The sequence below is a fragment of the Equus quagga genome, chromosome 1 (genome assembly GCF_021613505.1).
Source record: "Equus quagga isolate Etosha38 chromosome 1, UCLA_HA_Equagga_1.0, whole genome shotgun sequence".
Lineage (NCBI taxonomy): Eukaryota > Metazoa > Chordata > Mammalia > Perissodactyla > Equidae > Equus > Equus quagga.
This window is the reverse complement of record NC_060267.1, coordinates 142,430,494-142,450,139: the sequence shown is the minus strand read 5'-3', so window position 1 is coordinate 142,450,139 and position 19,646 is coordinate 142,430,494. Positions and strand designations below refer to the sequence as shown.

General features: G+C 50.3%; 1 protein-coding gene across 3 annotated transcripts in view; it reads left to right on the top strand.

Annotated features, from left to right (window-relative positions):
* Positions 1–19,620, top strand: part of KLHL40 (kelch like family member 40) — a 20,115-nt gene extending 495 nt beyond the window's left edge. Inside the window, exons 2-8 of one of the 3 annotated variants that reach the window (XM_046659849.1) lie at positions 56–882; positions 12,686–13,946; positions 15,270–15,430; positions 15,710–15,817; positions 15,943–16,128; positions 18,010–18,156; positions 19,082–19,620. In XM_046659849.1, the coding sequence (XP_046515805.1) occupies positions 875–882; positions 12,686–13,946; positions 15,270–15,430; positions 15,710–15,817; positions 15,943–16,128; positions 18,010–18,156; positions 19,082–19,193 (1,983 nt within the window). In that variant the 5' untranslated portion in view covers positions 56–874 and the 3' untranslated portion in view covers positions 19,194–19,620. Of the gene's footprint in view, positions 1–50; positions 883–12,629; positions 13,947–15,269; positions 15,431–15,709; positions 15,818–15,942; positions 16,129–18,009; positions 18,157–19,081 lie in introns of those variants that run through there. The other 2 variants (XM_046659853.1, XM_046659845.1) reach the window with 2 other exon arrangements.
* The last annotated feature ends 26 nt before the right edge of the window (positions 19,621–19,646 follow it).

Here is a 19,646-nt window from a genome sequence, read left to right as displayed (position 1 = left end):
GGGGGTGGGTCGTGGTGCTGTGATGAGCTATAAGGACTCATCCCTCCCTCGGCAGGCAGGGGAGGTCTGAAGGAGCCAGATATCAGAGATGCTGACTGAGCACCTGAGAGGGCAAAAGCTCAGATGGAAGACAGGTAGCGGCCTCCAAGGAGGGAGCAGGTGGCTCGCCCTGGGACCTCTGAGAATTATTTCACTGTGCAGGTAACATATGGTGCACTGGTTCTGTGCTGGTGGAACTCTAGGCCCTGGGGATATATGGTGGACGAGGCTCCTGTGTTTGTGGCACTTAGCCCTAGGTACATGGGGAGGGGTCTGAGTGGGAGAGGAGGCTGGTGGGGGGATTTGTTAACCAGCCAGAGAGGAGGTGCAGGTTCCTAGGATGTGGAAATGCCTTTCCACACAGTCCCACTTGTTAGACAAGAACAGGGGCTCACTCAGGTGACCCTAAAATAAGGGCTGGCTGACAGACCTGAGGGCCTGGCTGCTCCCCTGGTCTCTTGTGGGAATTCTGCTTCTCTGTTTCTGCTCTCTTCCCTTTTGCTACCCATCTGTTTGCGTGACACCTCTCTACACATCCTTTTCCTTCAGCCCCACCCCACCTCCCTCAGTCTCGAAGCGTTTCCAACTTCACACTCCAGACAGTCTTGGGCACGTGTCATGCTAGGCTGTGAGGCAGAGGGCACTGGGTGGCTGTGGGCCCTGGGTGGTGGGCACCATGGTTGGCATCTCTGGAACACTCACTCTCCCCAATTTTGCCCTTTGGGACCAAACAGCGCACTGACACCTCACGTCCTGGAGTACGGGTCAGAGCGGCACCCGCCTCCTGGAGAAAGCTGGGCTTCCTTCCTTCTGACGCACAGGAGGGGCCAGTGAGATGAGCAGGTGATGCCCCCTTGGTTTGGTGATGCCCTTGGGCTTACCCCCTGATTATGTGACTTTCTAGAGCTGTGACTGGTGAATAAGTCAGGAGAGGCTGTGTTCCACTGTAGTAACAAACAAGCACAAACCTTAGTAGCTCAACACCCAGCAGGTCTGTGCAAAGCTCCAGGGCAGCCATTCTCCATGTGTGGCTCACCATTACAGGCTGCTCTGACCTTCTGGCATCTCTATATTGACAAAGATTCTCTCATTGACCCAGCAGGTTTGGACAGCCTTTTTCTGATTGTAAGTCCCATCAGCCCAAAGTAGAAAACATAACTTGCTTTCCCAGCCTCCCTTACAGCCAGGGAATAAACAGGTGACCCAGATCTGCCAATTAGACACACCCATGCAAGGCTGGTTCAGAGGCGAGGAAAGCAAGGAAGCAGGCGCTACATAGACTCCAGTACTTTATGAAGGTGGCGGAGGGGGTGATTAGCTTTAGGGGGCAGTAGAGACAGAGCTTCTAGTATGCAGCCGTCAGCATCATTAGTTCCCATCTGGGGCAGCAGCCATACCTCCCCTGGGGCAAGTCCTACAGGATGGTTTGGGTTTGTTCCCAAGTGAATAAGCCCAGAGCCTGAGTCCCTGGGTTTCCTGGAGATTTAATTAACACCTTTTCATTAAATTGTTTTCTGCTTAAATTAGCTAGAGGGGGCTCTGTTGTTTGCAACAATAGCCGTGGTTCTCCATCCACTGCCAGGATCTCCTGAATGCTGCTGCGTACCCAGCTCTGCTGAGTGGAGGGGACACAGAGGAGTCGAACGTGGGAAGTGGCATCATTCAGTAGCTTCGGAATCAGACAGACTTGGGTTCAAATCCTAGTTCTAACACTTTCTGGCCACGTACAAGCTGCTTTACTTCTCCAAGCCTAACAAGTTAACTCTGAGTTAACAATCTATCCCTTCACTGCCCAAAGCAACAAGCACCTTCTTCCATTCAAGAAGAACAACAAAATGCTCTTGACAGTCGCCCTCATCCACATAAAAGTGTGTTGTCCTCTTTCTAGAGGGGCCAACGTCATTTCTCCTTACTGACTGCGTCTAGCCCCAAATCAGGATCTGCAGTGATAGCCACTCTCTTCCTGTTCGGTTGTGATCCCGTTTTGGTGTTCAGACACATAAAGACTGTATTGTAAATGTAACCGACATCAACCGGACGCTTTACAAAATAGAAGGGGAATCGGGGGTGGAGGAAACTAGTTAGAATTTATGTATGTGTCTTACCCAGCAAGGAAGAAGACAGGAAGATGCTCCCATCCCTGTTCAGCCACCAGTCATGAGGTCAAGATGGTGCTGATGACTTCTTCCTGCTCTCCCCTTTGACAGTCCCCTGCCCTCAGCCAGCACCCCAGAAGGTCATGGGAACTCTCCTGGAGGGTGCCTCACGCCTGCAGTCTTGAAAGATAGGAGCGCCTGATGGTCCTATGGTATGGGGTTGCTCTTGCTGCCCACTTCTTTTTTCAATATTTTTATTGAGGTGGAATTTACATGACATAAAATTAACCATTTCAAAGTAAACATTAATGACATTAAACATTAAAGTGAACTTTAGTGACCTTTGGTGCTTTTGCAAAGTTGTATAACGCCACCTCTATCTAGTTCCAAAACATTTTCATCACCCCAAAAGGAAACCTCATAACCGTCAAGCAGTGGCTCCCCATTCCCCCTCCTGCTGGCCCCTGGCAACCATGGATCTGTGTTCTGTCTCTACGGATTTACCTGTTCTGGATGTTTCGTATCAATGGAATCACACAAAATGTGGCCTTTTGTGTCTGGCTTCTCTCTCATTGCATAATGTTTTCGAGGTTCATCCACTTTGTAGCAAGTATCATTATTTCAGTCCTTTTTATGGCTGAATAATATATTCTATAGTCTTTTATCTCTCAATTTGGGGCAACAGGAATCACCCAAGAGGATCCCTGGGTTGGTGTGGGAGTTTTCTCATCCTTTGAGCTGGATACTTGCTGAGCCCTTTCAATCTGGGAGACACTCTTGAATTATAGCTTTAAACAGTTCCTTCCCTAAGTTTTTCTCTGTCTTCTCTTAAGCAACTCTCCCTTAAGCTTATTTAGATATTGGACTTCTGGGCTGGCTCTCTAATTCTCTTACCTAATCTCTCATATTCTTCATCGTTTTTTGTTCTACTTTCTGGGAGATTTCTTCAAATTTATCTTCCAACTCTTCTATCGAATATTAGAATCTGCCTTTATACTTTTTAACTTCCAAAAGCTCTTCTTTGTTCTCTGGGAGTTGCTTTTTCATAGTACTTATTTTTTTATAATGTAAGTATCTTATCCTTCTGATGATATTATTAATACCAATGTTTGAATTTTTTCTGCTTCCTGCTCTTTTTGTTTGTTGGTTTGTTTCCTCTAGTTTCCTTTTATTTTTTCTTCTGTATTTTATGTTAGAGACTTTCCTTAAATGTTGGGTAATCTTTGATCTTTTTTAATTGAAAACTCTATTGAGATAATTATAGATTCACATGCAGTTGTAAGAAATAACACAGAGAGATCTCCTGTACATTTTACCCAGTTTCCCCCAATGGTAACATTTTGCAAAACTACTACAATACCACAACCCGGATATCGACATTGACACAATCCATCAGTCTTATCCCGATTTCCCCAATTTTGCTTGTCCTAATTTGTGTGTGTATTTAGTTCTATAGAATTTTAGCACATGTGTAGATTTATGTATACACCGTCAAGACACAACTGTTTCATCCTCACAAGGATTCCTCTCTTGCCCTTTTATAACTATACACAACTCTGCCCCCCACCACCCACTCTGTCCCTATAACCACTGTCAGCCACCAACCTGTTCTCCATTTATAAAATGCTGTCATTTCACAATGTTATATAAATGGAATCATATGGAGTGGGATCTTTGGGGACTGACTTTTTTCACTCAGCCTAATTCCCCAGAGCTTGATCCAAGTTCCTGTGTGTGTGTGTTAACAGTTCATTCTTTTTCATTGCTGAGCAGTGTTCCATGGTTTGTCTGTACTGCATTCATCCATGGAAGGAGAACAATGCTGTTTCCAGTTTTTCGTTAGTATAAATACAGCTTCTATAAACATTCATGTACAGGTTTTGTATGAACATAAATTTTTAACTCCTTGGGGGTAAATGCCCAAGAAGGCAACTGCTGAATTGTGTAATAGTCATGTGTTTAGTTATATAAGAAACCACCAAAGTGTTTTCTACAGAGCCTGTATCATTTCATATTCCCACTAGCGATGGATGAGTGATCCAGTTTCTCTGCACCCTCACTAGCATTTTGGTGTTGTCACTATTTTTCATTTTAGCTACTCTGGTAGGTGTGTAGTAATATCTCATTGTGGTTTTAATTTGTAGCTCCCCGATGACTAATAACCTCCCTTTTCAGGAGGTTATTTGCATTTGTATGTCATCTTTGATGAAATATCAGTTCAGGTCTTTTACCTATTTTCTAATTGGAATGTTTGGTTTTTTTCTGTTGAGTTTTTAGACTTCTTTGTGTGTCTAGATATTGCCAATATCTTCTCCCAGTCTGCAGCTGGTCTTGTGTTCTCTTCACACAGGCTTTTGCATGTGAAGATCAAAGTTTTTTATTTTGATGAGGACTAATTTATCAAAATTTCCTTTTATGTATTATGCTTTTGGTGTTGAGTCAAAGAATTCTTTCCTTAGCCCTAAATTCCAAAGATATTCTCCTGGGTATTTTTCTCCTGAAAGTTTTATAGTTTTGTTTTACATTTTTTAAAAGGATGCTCATTTACTTTATTCTCTAAGAGTCAAGTCCAGTCATGGGACTGTCAAGGCTCTGTGTGTGTGTGCTTTTTAAAAATTGTGGTAAAATACACATAACATAAAAGTTGCCATCATAACCGTGTTTAAGTGCACAGTTCAGTGGCATCAAGTGCATTCACATTGTTGTGCAGCCATCACCACCCGCCATCCATAGAACTCTTTTCATCTTGCAAAACCTAAACTCTGTACCCATTCAACAATAACTCCCCACTCCTCTTTGCCCCTTTGCCCACCAGTCTACTTTCTGTCTCTATGAATTTGACTATTCTAGGTACCTCATCTAAGTGCAATCATACAATATTTGTCCTTTTGTGACTGGCTTATTTCACTTAACACAATGTCTTCAAGCTTCATCTATATTGTAGCATATGTCAGAATTTCCTTCCTTTTAAAGGCTGAATAATATTCTATTGTATGCATATATATGTATATTCCACATTTTATTTATCCATTCATCTGTCGATGGACATCTGGGTTGCTTCTACCTTTTGGCTGTTGTAAATGAAGTTGCTGTGAACATGGGTGTACAAATATCTCTTTGAGACTCTGCTTTCAATTCCTTTGGGTATAAATCAGAAGTGGATTACTGGATCACATGATAACTCTATTTTTAATTTTTTGATGAACTGTCATACTGTTTTTTCTTAGTGTCTGCACCATTTTACATTCCCATCAACAGTGCATGAGGATTCCAATTTCCCCGCATCCTCGCCAACACCTGTAATTTTTTGGTTTTTTGATAGTAGCCATTCATTTGATAGTAGAGGTGGTATCTTATGGTTTTGGTTTGCATTACCCTAAAGATCAGTGATGTTGAGCATCTTTTCACGTGCTTATTGGCCATTTGTATATTTTCTTTGGAAAAATGTCTGTTCAAGTCCTATGCCCATTTTTTAACTGGGTTGTTTGGTATTTTGTTGTTGTTGAATTTTAGGAGTTCTTTATATAATTTGGATACTAACCCCTTATCAGATATATGATTTGCAAATATTTTCTTCTATTCCATGGGTTGCCCTTTTTGTCAATTATGTCCTTTTATGTACATAGGTTTTAAATTTTGATGTATTCCAATCTATCTATTTTTTCTTTTGTTACCTGTGCTTTTGGTGTCATATCCTAAAATGGTATTAAGTTTTAAATTTCAGTTTCTACATGCTCATTGTCAGTAGATGGAGATGCAGTTGATTTTCGTGTATTGATCTTATACCCTCCAACTTGCCGAGCTCATTTATTAGTTCCTGGAGGTTTTTTGTAGATTCCCTGGGATTATTTCCCGTTCATTCCTGAAAGATAGTTTCATCAGATACAGAATTTGCCACTGACAGTCCTTTCGACTCTTGAAAAATGTTGTACCACTACATTTTGGCCTCTGTGGCTTCTGATGAGAAACCCACCATCATTTTATTTGGTGTTCCCCTGCAGGTAATGTATTGTTTCTCTCTGGCTGCTTTCAAGACCTTTTTCTGTGTCTTTCGTTTTTAGAAGTTTGATTATGATGTGCTTTGGATGGATTTCTTTGGGTTTATCCTGTTTGGGATTTACTCAGCTTCTTGAATTTTCAGGTTTGTGTCTTTCACCAAATTTTGAGGGTTTTCAGCCATTATTACTTCAGTCACTCTTTCAGCCCCACTTTCTTTCTCATCTCCTCTGGGACTGTAAAGATACAAATGCTGGATCTTTTGTTATTGTCTCATGGACCCAAGATGCCATTCATTTTTTTCACTCTACTATCTCTCTGTTACTCAGATGGGGTATATTCTATTAATCTGTCCTCAAGTACACTGATTTTATCCTCTGCCATCTCCCTTCTCCTACTGAGGCCATCCAGCAAGCTTTTATTTCTCTTATTGTATTTTTTAGTTCTATAATTTCCATTTGGTTCTTCTGTATAACTTCTATTTCTTTGTTGAGATTTTCTATTTTTAAAAGTTGTTTCAAGAGAGTTGGTAATTGATGGCTGAAGCATTTTTATGATGGCTGCTTTAAAATCCTTACCAGATAATTCCAACATCTGATTCATTTCATTGTTGGCATCAGTTAATTCTTTCTACATTCAAGTTGTGATTTTTCTGGTTATTATTATGATGGGTGATTTTTTTTTTATTGTATCCTGGATATTTTGGCTATTATGTTAGAAGACTCTGGGTTCTACTTGGTTCTTCTTCTGTAACAGGCAGTTGCCCTGTTTAGGTTTAGCACACAGGTGCTGGCTTACTTTTGTGGGCTGAGGTTCCAATGACAATTTAATTTTCAGAGGCTTTGCTCTGAGGTGTTGTTTTTCATCTGGTTGGTTTTTCTGGTGCTGCTGGGGCTCCCACCTGTTTCTGCTGCTGCTGCTGCCTGAGAGAGCAGAGGGGTTACCCAAGCCAGGCTGCCCAGTGTCTCTCAGCAGGGGAGGAGGGTCTCAGGCCAGTGCTTCCCCCAGCTGCTTGTTGTTAGTGGGCTCCTGATTAATCCCCCTTGCTTGTAGTGCTGGGTTCGCCTGGTGCTGTGGGAGGGACTCTTGTTCAGTTTGCAAGAGGAATGAGCTTACTTGAGCTATCTTCTGTTGCTATGTTGGGGTCGGGAAACACCAGGCCTGGGGCTTCTTTGGTTGGGTGGGCGTGTGTAAGACACCCTGCTGCTGAGTTGTTCATTCATTCTTAGAATCCCAAACCAACTCGTCATTCCTTTACCACCTTGCAGAGATATGCTTTGATTGTCTCTTGCATTATTTCCATGGTTTATAGTTGTACTTAACAGGGAGGAACAGGGAGAAACAAGTCCCATGTTGACCAGACCAGAAATCATCTTTTCAATCATTTTTTAAAAGTGGAGCACCAAAAAGCCCATTGGAAACTCAGCATGCATGAAGGGACTTGTTAATTGCAGGGCTTCACCAGACAATGATCTGACTGGGTTATTTCTTTGAGGTCCCTCTTTTTTTCTCCTGGGCTGTCAGATGCCCCAATTTCAATTCCCAGTTTGGAGGGCACAGGTGGTCTTCCAGCCTTCTGGGAGCTGAGTAGGAGCAGGGGCTCTCTATCTCTCCATTTAGGATATGGACTTGATCTTAATCCCCCAGTTTTCACATGCTACTGCCACCTTCAGCTCTGCCGGCTGTCCCTCCATCAAGGGTCCTCTGCTTTATCTTCAGAAACTAAGCCTTAGGCTTCCACCCAGATGGGGCTGGTGTTCTTTGTGTCTAACTGCTTTTTAAAGAATCTTACAATCAATCCTCCAAATTTCAGCCTTCCCTTGTAGCTTCAAAGGTATCTTTGGTGGTTCCAATTCTGGATCTTTCCTGGGGATTCGGAGGGATATAAGAGTTGTATCTGGGTTTCCCGTTGCTGACTTAGGGTTTAGCTTTCTCAAGTTATGTCCCTGTGGAGTAATGTTGTATGCTATGTCTCTGCGAGATGTTTTTTGCTTTTGATCCCTCTACTTTAATTGTAGTGAGGTTTCAGGGGGAAGTAAAGTACATGTGTGCATTTAATCTGCCATTGTTACCTGGAAGGCTTGCCTCACTTCTCTTTCTATAAAATGAGATCTTGGGTCAGAAGCAGTGTTGAGTAGGGTTCCATGAACATGAACATGGCATTAAGTCCATGGGTGGAGGGGTTAGCAGAAATGTGGCAGGCCGGGGAGGTGAATCCAGGTTCAGAATGCTTATCAGTAGGACTTTAGTAGGGTACCCATCTATTTCAATCTTAGGAAATTCACAATCCATTAGCACCCCCAGAGATCCCGTACATCAGACTATCTGATTGCCACCCACTCCAGTCCTGCTGCCTGTTACAGTAACCACGCCCATCTTGCCTTTGGCACTTATGAGCCATGGCTTGGCCTCTGCCACCTCTCAGATCCCATCATCCTTCCTGGAATCAGGGAGGAGGTTTCAAAGGGAGCTGCTCCCACTCACACCCTTGGCCACCATGGCACATGTCAAAGTTGCCAGCACTCCTCACCAACACATTCTTCCATGTGAGGTGACAGTGTCCTCTAAGCCCTCTCAGCAAACAAAGGTGAGGCTGGATGACAGTGACACACAAAGTAAACCCACTCCAACATTCCTACTGCCCTAAGTCTTTGGATTCCTTCCTCTATGTTAAATGAAGGCGTTTCTGGCATCTCGACTTCTTGCAGCACAGGCCACCTTTAATACAGAAGTCAGTCAGGAAGCAAGCCGACCATCAGAAACACTCTCAGCTGCTCAAGCCCACCCTCGCGCACCTGTGGTGTGGAGCAGTCCTGGAATGAATTTCCCTGTCACACAGTCTTCTTAGCAGCAGACCACAGAATCCTCACGGGCTGGTTTGGAATTAGACAGATCATGGGATCTCCAGGAGAGCCCAAGAGTCAGGGTCGTGGGCCACACAGCCTGGACAAGGGCCAAACCACAGCCAGTGGGGACAGATCTTGCAGCTCGTACAGTGGACAGTGGGGAGTGGACTCCAGACATTCTAACGGTGCTTTCTGTCAGCCAGATTCACCAAAACATGGATTCTGCGTGCTCCTGCTTCCTCTTCTGAATTGAAATTTGGGAGGGGTGCATGTTGACGGGTGAAACGCAGTCACATGTCTGCGTCCCCAGGGAAGCTGGGAAAATAAGTTCTGATTTCTATCTCAGAGAAGCATTACTGATCTGGAAACTGCCCCGAACATAGGAAGACTAATTAGGAGATGTGGGGAGGCCACCAGGTGTGCCACAAATGTCTGCCACGTATGGACAGAGAGCATAGCTACTGAAGCAAATGCTCAACAGCCGACTGACAGCCTGGAACCTACATCTGGGTGGGGCCTGCTCATGCGAGGAGGGTTGCAGACTTTGTTGTGTTTCTTGGCACATTTGAAAGGGGTGTTCTCTGACCTTGGCAAAATCAGTGTAAGTTTTCTCAAAAATTTCACTTGTCATTTCTCTTAAATAACCCCTGTGATGTGCTAAGATTCCTAATGAAGGCAGAACATGAGTAGACAACCTGGATGAAGCTCAAAATAATTATCTGAGTGAATGAAGTCAGGCCAAAAAGATGAGAACATACTGTATGATTCCACTCATATAAAACGCAAATGAATTACAGCGACAGAAAGCAGATTAGTGATGGTTTAGGCTGGGGGAAGACATGAGGGAGGGACTTAAAATCAGCACAAGGAAACTTTTGGGGGTGATGGACACATTCTCTATCTTGATTGTGGTGTTGGTTTCCTGGGTGTGTATACATACATCAAAACATCAAATTGTACACTTTAAACATGCACAGCTTATTGTATGTCATTAATGCCTCAACAAAGCTGTTTTAAAAAAACATGATAAGGCTGATCCCTATTGGCTGGCTATCTAAATTTCAGTTTCTGTAAAATGGGGAAAATAATAGCTACCTCATAACCTTGGTGTGAAGATTAAATGAGTAAAAGTTAAAAGAATAAAGTGAGATGACAAATTCCCTTTGATTCAACTAAAAGCCACTGAGTCCTGCTTTTCCCCCTCTCTCCTACACCCACGTCCAATCCCTGGGCACCACCCTGGATGATTCACAGGGACGGGGCGGGGGCGCAGAGATGACACAGGATTGACATGACTTGATAGTTGTTGAATGGGGTGATGGGTACATGGGAGGTCAGTATATTATTCTCTCTACTTCTATATATGTTTGCATTTTTCATGATTATAATTAAAAAATAAGTAGTGACTCCCCATTTCACTGAGGAGAAAAACTGAAGTCCATATGCTGGCCCCCATGGCCCTACATGATTCTCCCATCCTTACCTCTCTGCCCTTATCTCCTCCTACTCACCTCCTCGTTCACTGATCCAGCCCCGCTGGCCTCCTGGCTGTTCTGGAACATGCCAGGTGCTCTCCTGCCTCAGGGCCTTTGCTCAGGCGGTGCCCTTGCCTGGGATCCTCCTCTCCCATGAATTGTACCTGCTCAGATGGAGTCCTTTCACTGAGTCCATCCTGACTGTCCCATTTAAAACTGTTACCACCTCCACCTGTCACTTCCCATACCCCCTTCCCTGCCACTTGTCACCACAGCAGTTACCATCATCTGACATCCCGTATCACTATTTACTTGTTGCTCCCTTCCCCCCACATGTCAGCTCCATTAAGACCAGAATTCTTGTCTAACGTGTTCACTGCTGAACCCTCAGCACTGACAGCAGTGCACAGTAGGTTCTCAATGAATGAATGAGCCGCATATAAATATTCTCGTGGAATGCCTGGTCGGGAGTGAGCACTAGGGGATTCATCATAATCTAAAAATACATCACTGAGTCATTTGATAAATATAAGTTAATTGTTCAGTGAGGACCTTCTGTCCTGGTCATTGGAAAATGAGACGACAATAACCGGACATTTTTTGCTAGTTTGTGGGAAGCGTCAAGGTAGGAAGGGATCCCCACAGTCTTTGGAGGTGCACAGATCTGCTTTGAATCTGGGCTCGGCCACTTGCCAGCTGTGTGACTTGGCCAAGTTTCTGAGCCTCTCAGAGCTTGGTCTCCTCAGTGAAGGGGCTTGTCGGAAATGCCCTGCAGTGCAGGGCTGGGTTGGAAGCCCACCCTTACCCTCCTTGTCCGTTCCAAAAGACGGGCAGGACCATCTCCTTGGCCTTCTCGGGTGCTGTGCTCTCTGGGACCTGCTGATGGGGTGAACAAGTATTGATCAAATGCACTGCTCAGGAAGGACAGCCAGGGACATTGCTGAGATCACACAAGGGGAGGTGACTCAGTCCTGGCCCAGCCTGAGGTCCCCTCTCCAATCCCCCGACCCCCTAACCCTGAGGTTATAAGCAAATGACTCAGAGGAATGATGGGAGAACGCCCCATAACAGTTCACACCAGTGTCCTGGGTGCTAAATTTAACCCACAGCTGCAGCCTCTGGCACTTTGGAAACAAGTTGATCTTGGTAGCTGAGGCTGATGTGTGCGTGGAGTGGGGGGAGGGTGCTCAGGAGTCGAGAGCAGGGTGGGCATCAGGACTGGCTGTCCTGGGCCTCTACCCTGACCCCTTAGATGGTAGACAGTGTGCAGGGGCCCCAAGGCCAGGCAGGCTCAGGTCAATCCTAGTATGGACCAAGAACAATGATCACAGACAGCTAAGTCCTGGAATATTAAACTCAGAGTGCTAATTTTTGAACACTAGAATCCAGAATGTCACTCCCCCAGAATGTTAAAACCCTGGGGCTTTAAAGACCTAGAATAGTCAAATCCTAGGAAATTAATTTCCTAGCGTGTCTGACTCCTCACCATGTTAAAACCCTGTGACAGCGTACTCCCAGGAACGCAAACCCCCAGTGCTTCCGAACCTCAGCAGAACTGACCTGAGGGCCTCAGAGTCTAACTCCTCCACTCCTCATTGTGTAGGAAGGGAAACTGAGGCTCCACAGAGAGATCTGACCTGCCCAAAGCCCCACAGGAATGGGGCGGTCTTGTTTACCTAAGGTGCTTTCTTGCTTTCTTGCAGAGTCCAAGGAGGGTCTCAGAGCTCGGGTAGAAAGGGGGGAAGTTCTTCCCATTTTAAAGATGGGGTAACAAGGTCCCCAGTGAGTGAATGCCAGGCTCAAGTTCACTGAGCAGGAAACCCTAGCACACTGTATCCAGGGAGGGCTGGACTGAGATATACCCCAGGGAGGAAGATCCAGGCACCCTGACAGAAAGGCCCAGAAGTCATGAAGGAGGGGAGACCAGGAAGAGGGGCTCCAATGCATCCCCCACCCTGGACTGAGGGGCAGAGCTTGGGTCGTTCCCTCCCCTGAGGGGCATTGCCCAACTAAGGAATGCAGTCAAGGCCTCACTGTGCTCCATTTAGAAATGAGGCAGAGGTGGCCCTCATCTTTCCGGGACGGCCCAGACACCCCACCCCGTCCCATGAACCTCCAGGGGCTGAGTTAAGGCTGCTCTGGGACGGGGGCCTCTACCCAGCTGTCCCCTCTGCGTCATGTGCAGGAGGCCAGGCAGCTCGCCTTACAGGGCCCGGTCCTCCTCTATATATAGCCCCGTGAAGACAGCTGCGCAGACAGAGAGCAACCCAACAGCAAAGCAGGAGAGGACCGAGAGGAGGCCCCTGGCACCGTCGCTGCACCCTAGGCCACCCGCCATGGCGCTGGGCTTGGAGCAGGCAGAGGAGCAGCGCCTGTACCAGCAGACGCTCCTGCAGGACGGGCTCAAGGACATGCTGGACCACGGCAAGTTCCTCGACTGTGTGGTGCGGGTAGGTGAGCGCGAGTTCCCGTGCCACCGCCTGGTGCTGGCCGCCTGCAGCCCCTACTTCCGGGCGCGCTTCCTGGCCGAGCCAGAGCGCGCAGGCGAGCTGCGCCTGGAGGAGGTGTCCCCGGACGTGGTGGCCCAGGTGCTGCACTACCTGTACACGTCGGAGATCGCGCTGGACGAGGCGAGCGTGCAGGATCTGTTCGCCGCGGCGCACCGCTTCCAGATCCCGTCTATCTTCACCATCTGCGTGTCCTTCCTGCAGAAGCGCCTGTGTCTCTCCAACTGCCTGGCTGTCTTCCGCCTTGGCCTTCTGCTCGACTGCGCGCGCCTAGCGGTGGCCGCCCGTGACTTCATCTGCGCGCGCTTCTCGCTCGTGGCGCGCGACGCCGACTTCCTCGGGCTCTCGGCCGACGAGCTCATCGCCATCATCTCCAGCGACGGTCTCAACGTGGAGAAGGAAGAGGCCGTGTTCGAGGCGGTGATGCGGTGGGCGAGCAGCGGCGACGCGGAGGCGCAGGCCGAGCGCCAGCGCGCACTGCCCACCGTCTTCGAGAGCGTGCGCTTCCGTCTGCTGCCGCGTGCCTTCCTGGAGAGCCGCGTGGAGCGCCACCCTCTCGTGCGCGCCCAGCCCGAGCTGCTGCGCAAGGTGCAGATGGTGAAGGACGCACACGAGGGCCGCCTCACCGTGCTGCGCAAGAAGAAGAAGAAGGGAAAGGAGGCAGCCGGGGCCAAGGCGGCTGACAAGGGCACAGCTGATGCCAAGGCAGAGGAAGACGAGGAGGAGGCCGAGCGTGTGCTACCAGGGATCCTCAATGACACTCTGCGCTTTGGCATGTTCCTGCAGGACCTCATCTTCATGATCAGTGAGGAGGGGGCCGTGGCCTATGATCCGGCAGCCAACGAGTGCTACTGTGCTTCCCTCTCCACACAGATCCCTAAGAACCACGTCAGCCTGGTGACTAAGGAAAACCAGGTCTTCGTGGCAGGGGGCCTCTTCTACAACGAGGACAACAAAGAGGACCCCATGAGTGCTTACTTCTTGCAGGTGCTTGGCCAGCCCTGGGAGGGGGCAGCCAGTGCTGAGTTCCGGGCCCTGGGGGGTAGCCTTGGGGCCCAGTGCTGTGTTTACTTGTTAAGGAAAGCCATTGGGTCTAGGGTGAGGTGTAGACCAGGGAAGCTGACTGATAGCCGCTTGCCTGAAGGTTGAAGAGAGTTATAGGCAGTGAATGCGCTGCATAACTTTGGTGTCTCTTCAGGGGAACGTTAGCCCCAGGATCATCTGACCTGTTGGAGGCCCTAGCCCTGCACAGGGCTTGGGGTCAGGCACAGTGAGAAGGAGGAGCAAGCTCAGTGTAGGGGTCCTGGGCGAGGCCTTTGCATGAGGCCAGAAATGTGGAACAGAGTACCCCAAACAAAGGGACCACCCTGCCTAGTCTTCCCATTGTACAGATGAGGAAACTGAGGCCCAGTAGAGTAGGATGTCCAGTCCAAGTTGTAATGTGACTGTGGGATCTCAGAGGCAGAAATGGCTTCCTGGTGACTGGCTACATAGGCTTGAGCCTTGCCAGTTGGGTGGAGTTTGGAGACATGAAGGGGAGGGTGTTGGCGTTTTTGGCTGGAGAATGGTGAGCAAGGGACAGAGACAGGAATGAGCTAGTGAGTGGTGAGGCCTGACCAGGTGTGAGAGGAGTGTGGGGCAGCTTGGTGCCAGGGTTAAGCTGGGGTGGGGGGCGGGGGGTACAACTCCACCAGTTACCAGCCAGGGCACATCGTGGGCACACTGTTTATTCTCTCTGGGCCTCCAATTGTAAACGGGAATATTATTCTTCCTGCTTGATAAGGTTGTTTGAAGGTTAAATGATGGTTACAGTGTTCCTCAGCGCAGTGTTCAGCCCTCAGAAAACTTTCCAAGAGGATGAGCCACTAGTGCCCTTATTATAAGACTGTGGAGGTGGACAGGGCCGCAGACTTACACCATCGATTTTAAGGGGTGAGCGGCAGGGCTGTATTTGGAAGTTTCCTGTGTAGTGGGATGAGGTGCAGGACAGAGAGCAGCAGGCCTCAGTTCGGGAGTTGTATTGGGGCGGGACCAAGGCTGCAGCTGGACTTGCCTTTCAGACGCCCCTTCTCTGCTCTGAGCGCGGTGCCCCATCACGGTGCTATAATGGTGGTCTCCGGGCACCTCCCTCCGGGGACCCTTGGCTGTCCTCAGCCTGGTGGGAGGAGGGGCATTGTCTCCCGGGACCATCTCCAGGCGGTGCTAGCCCTACCTGGAGGCCTGGACTCCTCTGTGACCCCGGCGGCCGGAGGGGTCGGGGCTGGGGCTGGGTTGTGGGGGGCAGTTGCTGATTGGACGCCCGGCCCGCAGTTTGACCACCTGGACTCGGAGTGGCTGGGGATGCCACCGCTGCCCTCGCCGCGCTGCCTCTTCGGCCTGGGCGAGGCTCTCAACGCCATCTACGTGGTCGGCGGCCGAGAGCTCAAGGACGGCGAGAGCAGCCTAGACTCGGTCCTCTGCTACGACCGGCAGTGAGCGCGGGCCGGGGGCGGGACCGGGAGCCTGGAGGCGGGGACTTGGCCGGGACAGCCGGCGCCGCGAGAGCCAGAGGCCGCGGACTGCGGCGGAGGCGGGCGGGGTGGGGGCGGGGCGGTTGACAGTTGCGGTGGGAGCCAGGAACTGAGAGGTCTGGGGAGTCCGGTGATGTATCGGTGCACCTCGACTATGTGTTGGGTGGGTGGGTGAATGCAGACATAAAGACTGAGCACGCGCCCGAGCTGGGCGCTTCGCTCTGCTGTCCTCCCTTCCAGGTCGTTCAAATGGGGCGAATCTGACCCGCTGCCTTATGCCGTGTATGGCCACGCGGTCCTCTCCCATATGGATCTTGTCTACGTCATTGGAGGCAAAGGCAGCGACAGGTGAGGTTCGGGCCTTGAGTGAGTGCAGCAGCAGGGTTGTAGGTTAGAGCGGGAGGGACTGGGCCAAGGGAGAGGTGGCTCTGCTCCAGCTTGCTCACACTCATTCACTGCCCCCCACCCCACAGGAAGTGCCTGAATAAGATGTGCGTTTATGACCCTAAGAAGTTCGAGTGGAAGGAGCTGGCACCCATGCAGACTGCCCGCTCTCTCTTTGGGGCCACCATCCATGACGGTCGCATTTTTGTCGCTGCTGGGGTCACAGACACAGGGTTGACCAGTTCAGCCGAAGTGTACAGCATTGCAGACAACAAGTATGGCCACTTGCTTCCCTTCCTCTCTCCCTTCCCCAGGCAGGACAGCCAGGGACCAAGGGCCCCACCCTAATCACCTGCCTGTGTGGCTTTGGGCCTACTGTCAGCCCTCTGTGCCTGCCCTGTCAGGAACTGAAGCCCGTCTTGGTCTTGGCCTGGTCAAGGTCTCTGCTGTTGAGCTTGGACATCAGCACAGAAATAGCCCCTCTCCTCTGATCAGCAGTGAGGTGGGCTTCCCCCACAAGGTGAGGCAAGGGTGTGGCCAGGCTGGTCTGCAGGAGAGAGCTCCCTGGAGTGGGGCAGGAGATGCCAGCTTCCTCATTCAGAGACTCATACCAGGCACTGGGCTGGTGCTAGGGATGCAGTGGTGAACAAGATAGAAGCTCCCTAACCGTGGGAGGTCAGGAAAGAGAACACTGAGCTAGTGGACCAGTTGAACTCAACCAGCAAAAGGGGTGGTGGGAGAAGGAGGCCCCAGGCAAAGGAAAGCTGGTGCCGAGGCAGTTAGGAGAAAAAAGACAGAGCCCACTGGAGGAAAAGGCATTGTTCAGGTTGGATGGAGTGTGGTGGGCGAAGGGAGGTGGGGATGGGGGTACTGGGGCTGGAGAAGCTGCCAGCAGGGTTGAGGGACTTTATCCTTAGGGCAATGAAATGCCTCTGACTGGTTTTAAGCTTCCATCTGTGTTTTACTAAGACACTTCATGACAGTTGATGTGGAGAACAGATTAGGGATTTCCTAGGAGGCAGGGATGCAGCTGTATAGCAAGAGGTGATGGTGGGGTGGAGATGAGGGTACAGCGGGGATGGGGCAGAGGGGATGCAGTGGAGAAAGACATGCCAGGGCTTCTCATGTGCACACAAATCTCCTGGGGATCATGTTAAAATGATGATTCTGGTTCTCAGGTCTGGGTAGGGACCTAAGAGTGTATTTCTAACAAACCCCCAGGTGACGCTGATGCGGCTGGTCCATTGTCCACAATTTGAGTAGCAAGAGTTTAGGAGATAAATAGGATTTGCCAATTGATTGGATGTTGGGGGTAAAAGGGAGAAGTGGATGCTTCTGAGTGAGGGTGGAGGGTCATTTTTTGGAGAACTATTGGAGTTGGATAGGAAAAGTGAGGGTCCAGTTAGGACATATGGATTTGAGGTGCCTGGGGGTATCCAGGAGGAGCCCACCACGGCAGAGAGAGGGCTGCACTGGAGGGAGAAGTCTGGGGGTCAACAGTACACAGAGGGACAAGCTCCTTCAGGAGAGAGGGTGTAAGTAGGAGAAGGCGAGCCCCAAGCCCTGAGGGTTGGTGGGAGCAGATGCATCATCCAGGAAGGAATCTGAGGAGGTGAGGCCAGGGAGGTGGGACGTGAAGAAAGTCACGTCAGCAGAGGTGTGTGCCGTGAGCCCTGGATTTCAAAGCTCTGCACACCTGGGAGCAGTTCTGGAGGGCGGGGTTGCAGGGCCAACTTCAAGAGCCGGGATAGGGGAGTGAAGACACCTTGAGAGTAGTTAGGCTGTGAAGGAGAGCAGAGGACGGGGCAGGAACACAAGGGGCTGGGGATTCACCGGCATTGAGCTGGCAAGTGGGAGTTAGTTCGGGAGCAAAGGAGGGACATGGGGGAGATCCATGGTGGATTTCATTGGGCAGCTTGGATGGAATGACAGGGGAAAATGGAGGGGAATGGGAGGGGCAAGAGAATGGGGAAGCAGAGACCAGTGGGCGTTCCTGAGAGGGTCAGGAAACAGTAGCCTGTGCCGAGAGCGTGGGTGCCTGGGGTTCGGACTTCCAGGGGGTGCAGCTGAAGCTGTGGGTGCTGAGGTGGGACAGTCACCGGGCTCACTGAGGCCCCCAGGTGAGGCACCTCCTCATGCCCCCTCCTCCCTGCTAGGTGGGCACCCTTTGAGGCCTTCCCCCAGGAGCGCAGCTCGCTCAGCCTGGTCAGCCTGGCAGGCACCCTCTATGCCATCGGCGGCTTTGCCACACTGGAGACTGAGTCTGGGGAGCTGGTTCCCACGGAGCTCAATGACATCTGGAGGTGAGCCCAACCCCAGGGAGGTGAGGGGGAATCATGAGTGAGGCTGACGGCCCCCAGCACTGTGGCCAGGCACTGAGGTGCCTGGTAAGCTCACCCAGGGGCAGAGCTGACCTAGGACTTCCAGGGAGTCCTGTGGGGCAGGGACGGCAGACATGCCTTGCTCAGCCCCCAGAGAGAGAACTGGAGGGGCTCTCTCTGGTTTGGTTGAGAAAGTCTAGGTTTGCACATATGGCACCATGCCCCACTGTGGGGCATCAACATTGTCACAGTCAGGAGCTGACCCCAAGCTTAGGGCACAGACCTATGGAAACAGGTCCCAGGGAGTAGAGGGGGGCCTTGAAGAGGCAGCCAGGCCTTTCCTCTCCCCTCCCTCCTGGATGCCTGTTCTGGATGGGAGAGCTAGGCCAAGATTGAGAAGTAGCTGGAGCCCAGCTTCTCAGAGCCATTGCTTTCCATGGCCGTTCCTTCCTGGGGGTGGAGGGAAGAGGTTTCGGCCACCTGGGGCACCTTCAGAGCCTTCAGTTATCCACTCCACTGCAGGCAGCCTCAGAGAGCATGCCACAGGGAGAGTGGGAGTCCAGGGGACTTCTTGGAGTGCTGAGTACAGAAATTCTCAAGAGGAGGGGGTTTGGGAGATGTAGGCCTTCCTGGAGGGAGGTGGACTCCAAGGAGGGTGGGATTCCTTGAGAGGTGGCCCTTCCTGGAATGTGGGGTGGGTGTTCTTTGGGGGTGGGCCTTGTGGGAGGCCCACTTTCCCGGATCATGGGTATTCTCCAGGAGCAGACCTTCTCAGAGATGGGCCTGTGGCTGGGGGGTATGCCCCAAGGTGGGCGTATAGTACCCAGCCACCCCTCCCTGCTGGGTCCCACTCTGGTCTCTGCTGACCAAGCTCCTCATCCCTGTCCCCACTCCCTCCCACCCCCAGATATAATGAGGATGAGAAGAAGTGGGAGGGCGTCCTGCGGGAGATTGCCTACGCCGCTGGTGCCACCTTCCTACCTGTGCGGCTCAACGTGCTGCGCCTGACCAAGATGTGACCAGCCCTGGGAGCATGAACTAAGCACCTCTCCCATCCTGCAGCCCACACAGGCCTGGGCTTCTGGGGGCTCCAGGGAGGAGGCTGGGTGAGGCCAGAGCCCACCTGGATCCTGACTGGTACCCAAGGGGCTGCTTCAGCCAGGAAAAGAAAAGAACTGCCCAGTCCTAGCCTTTTGGGCAGAGATGAGAAACTTTAGGCCTCTCTGGTGTCTCCAGATCCCCTGGTCTTCTTGGTTCACGAGCCAGAACCACAGTAAGGTGTCCCAGGCCATGTTCTGGTCCAGCCGCAAGCTGGCTGTGTGTGCCAGTAAAGTTCCCACAGGACTCAGTCTCCTCGCCTGTCGGATGGGGAGTGTCCCCATCAAGAACACCCTGCAGCATGGATAAGTCTCCTTCTGTAAGAAGAATAAAATGCCTTCGGAGCAAGTGGCTCTGGGTCTGGAATCAGGTGC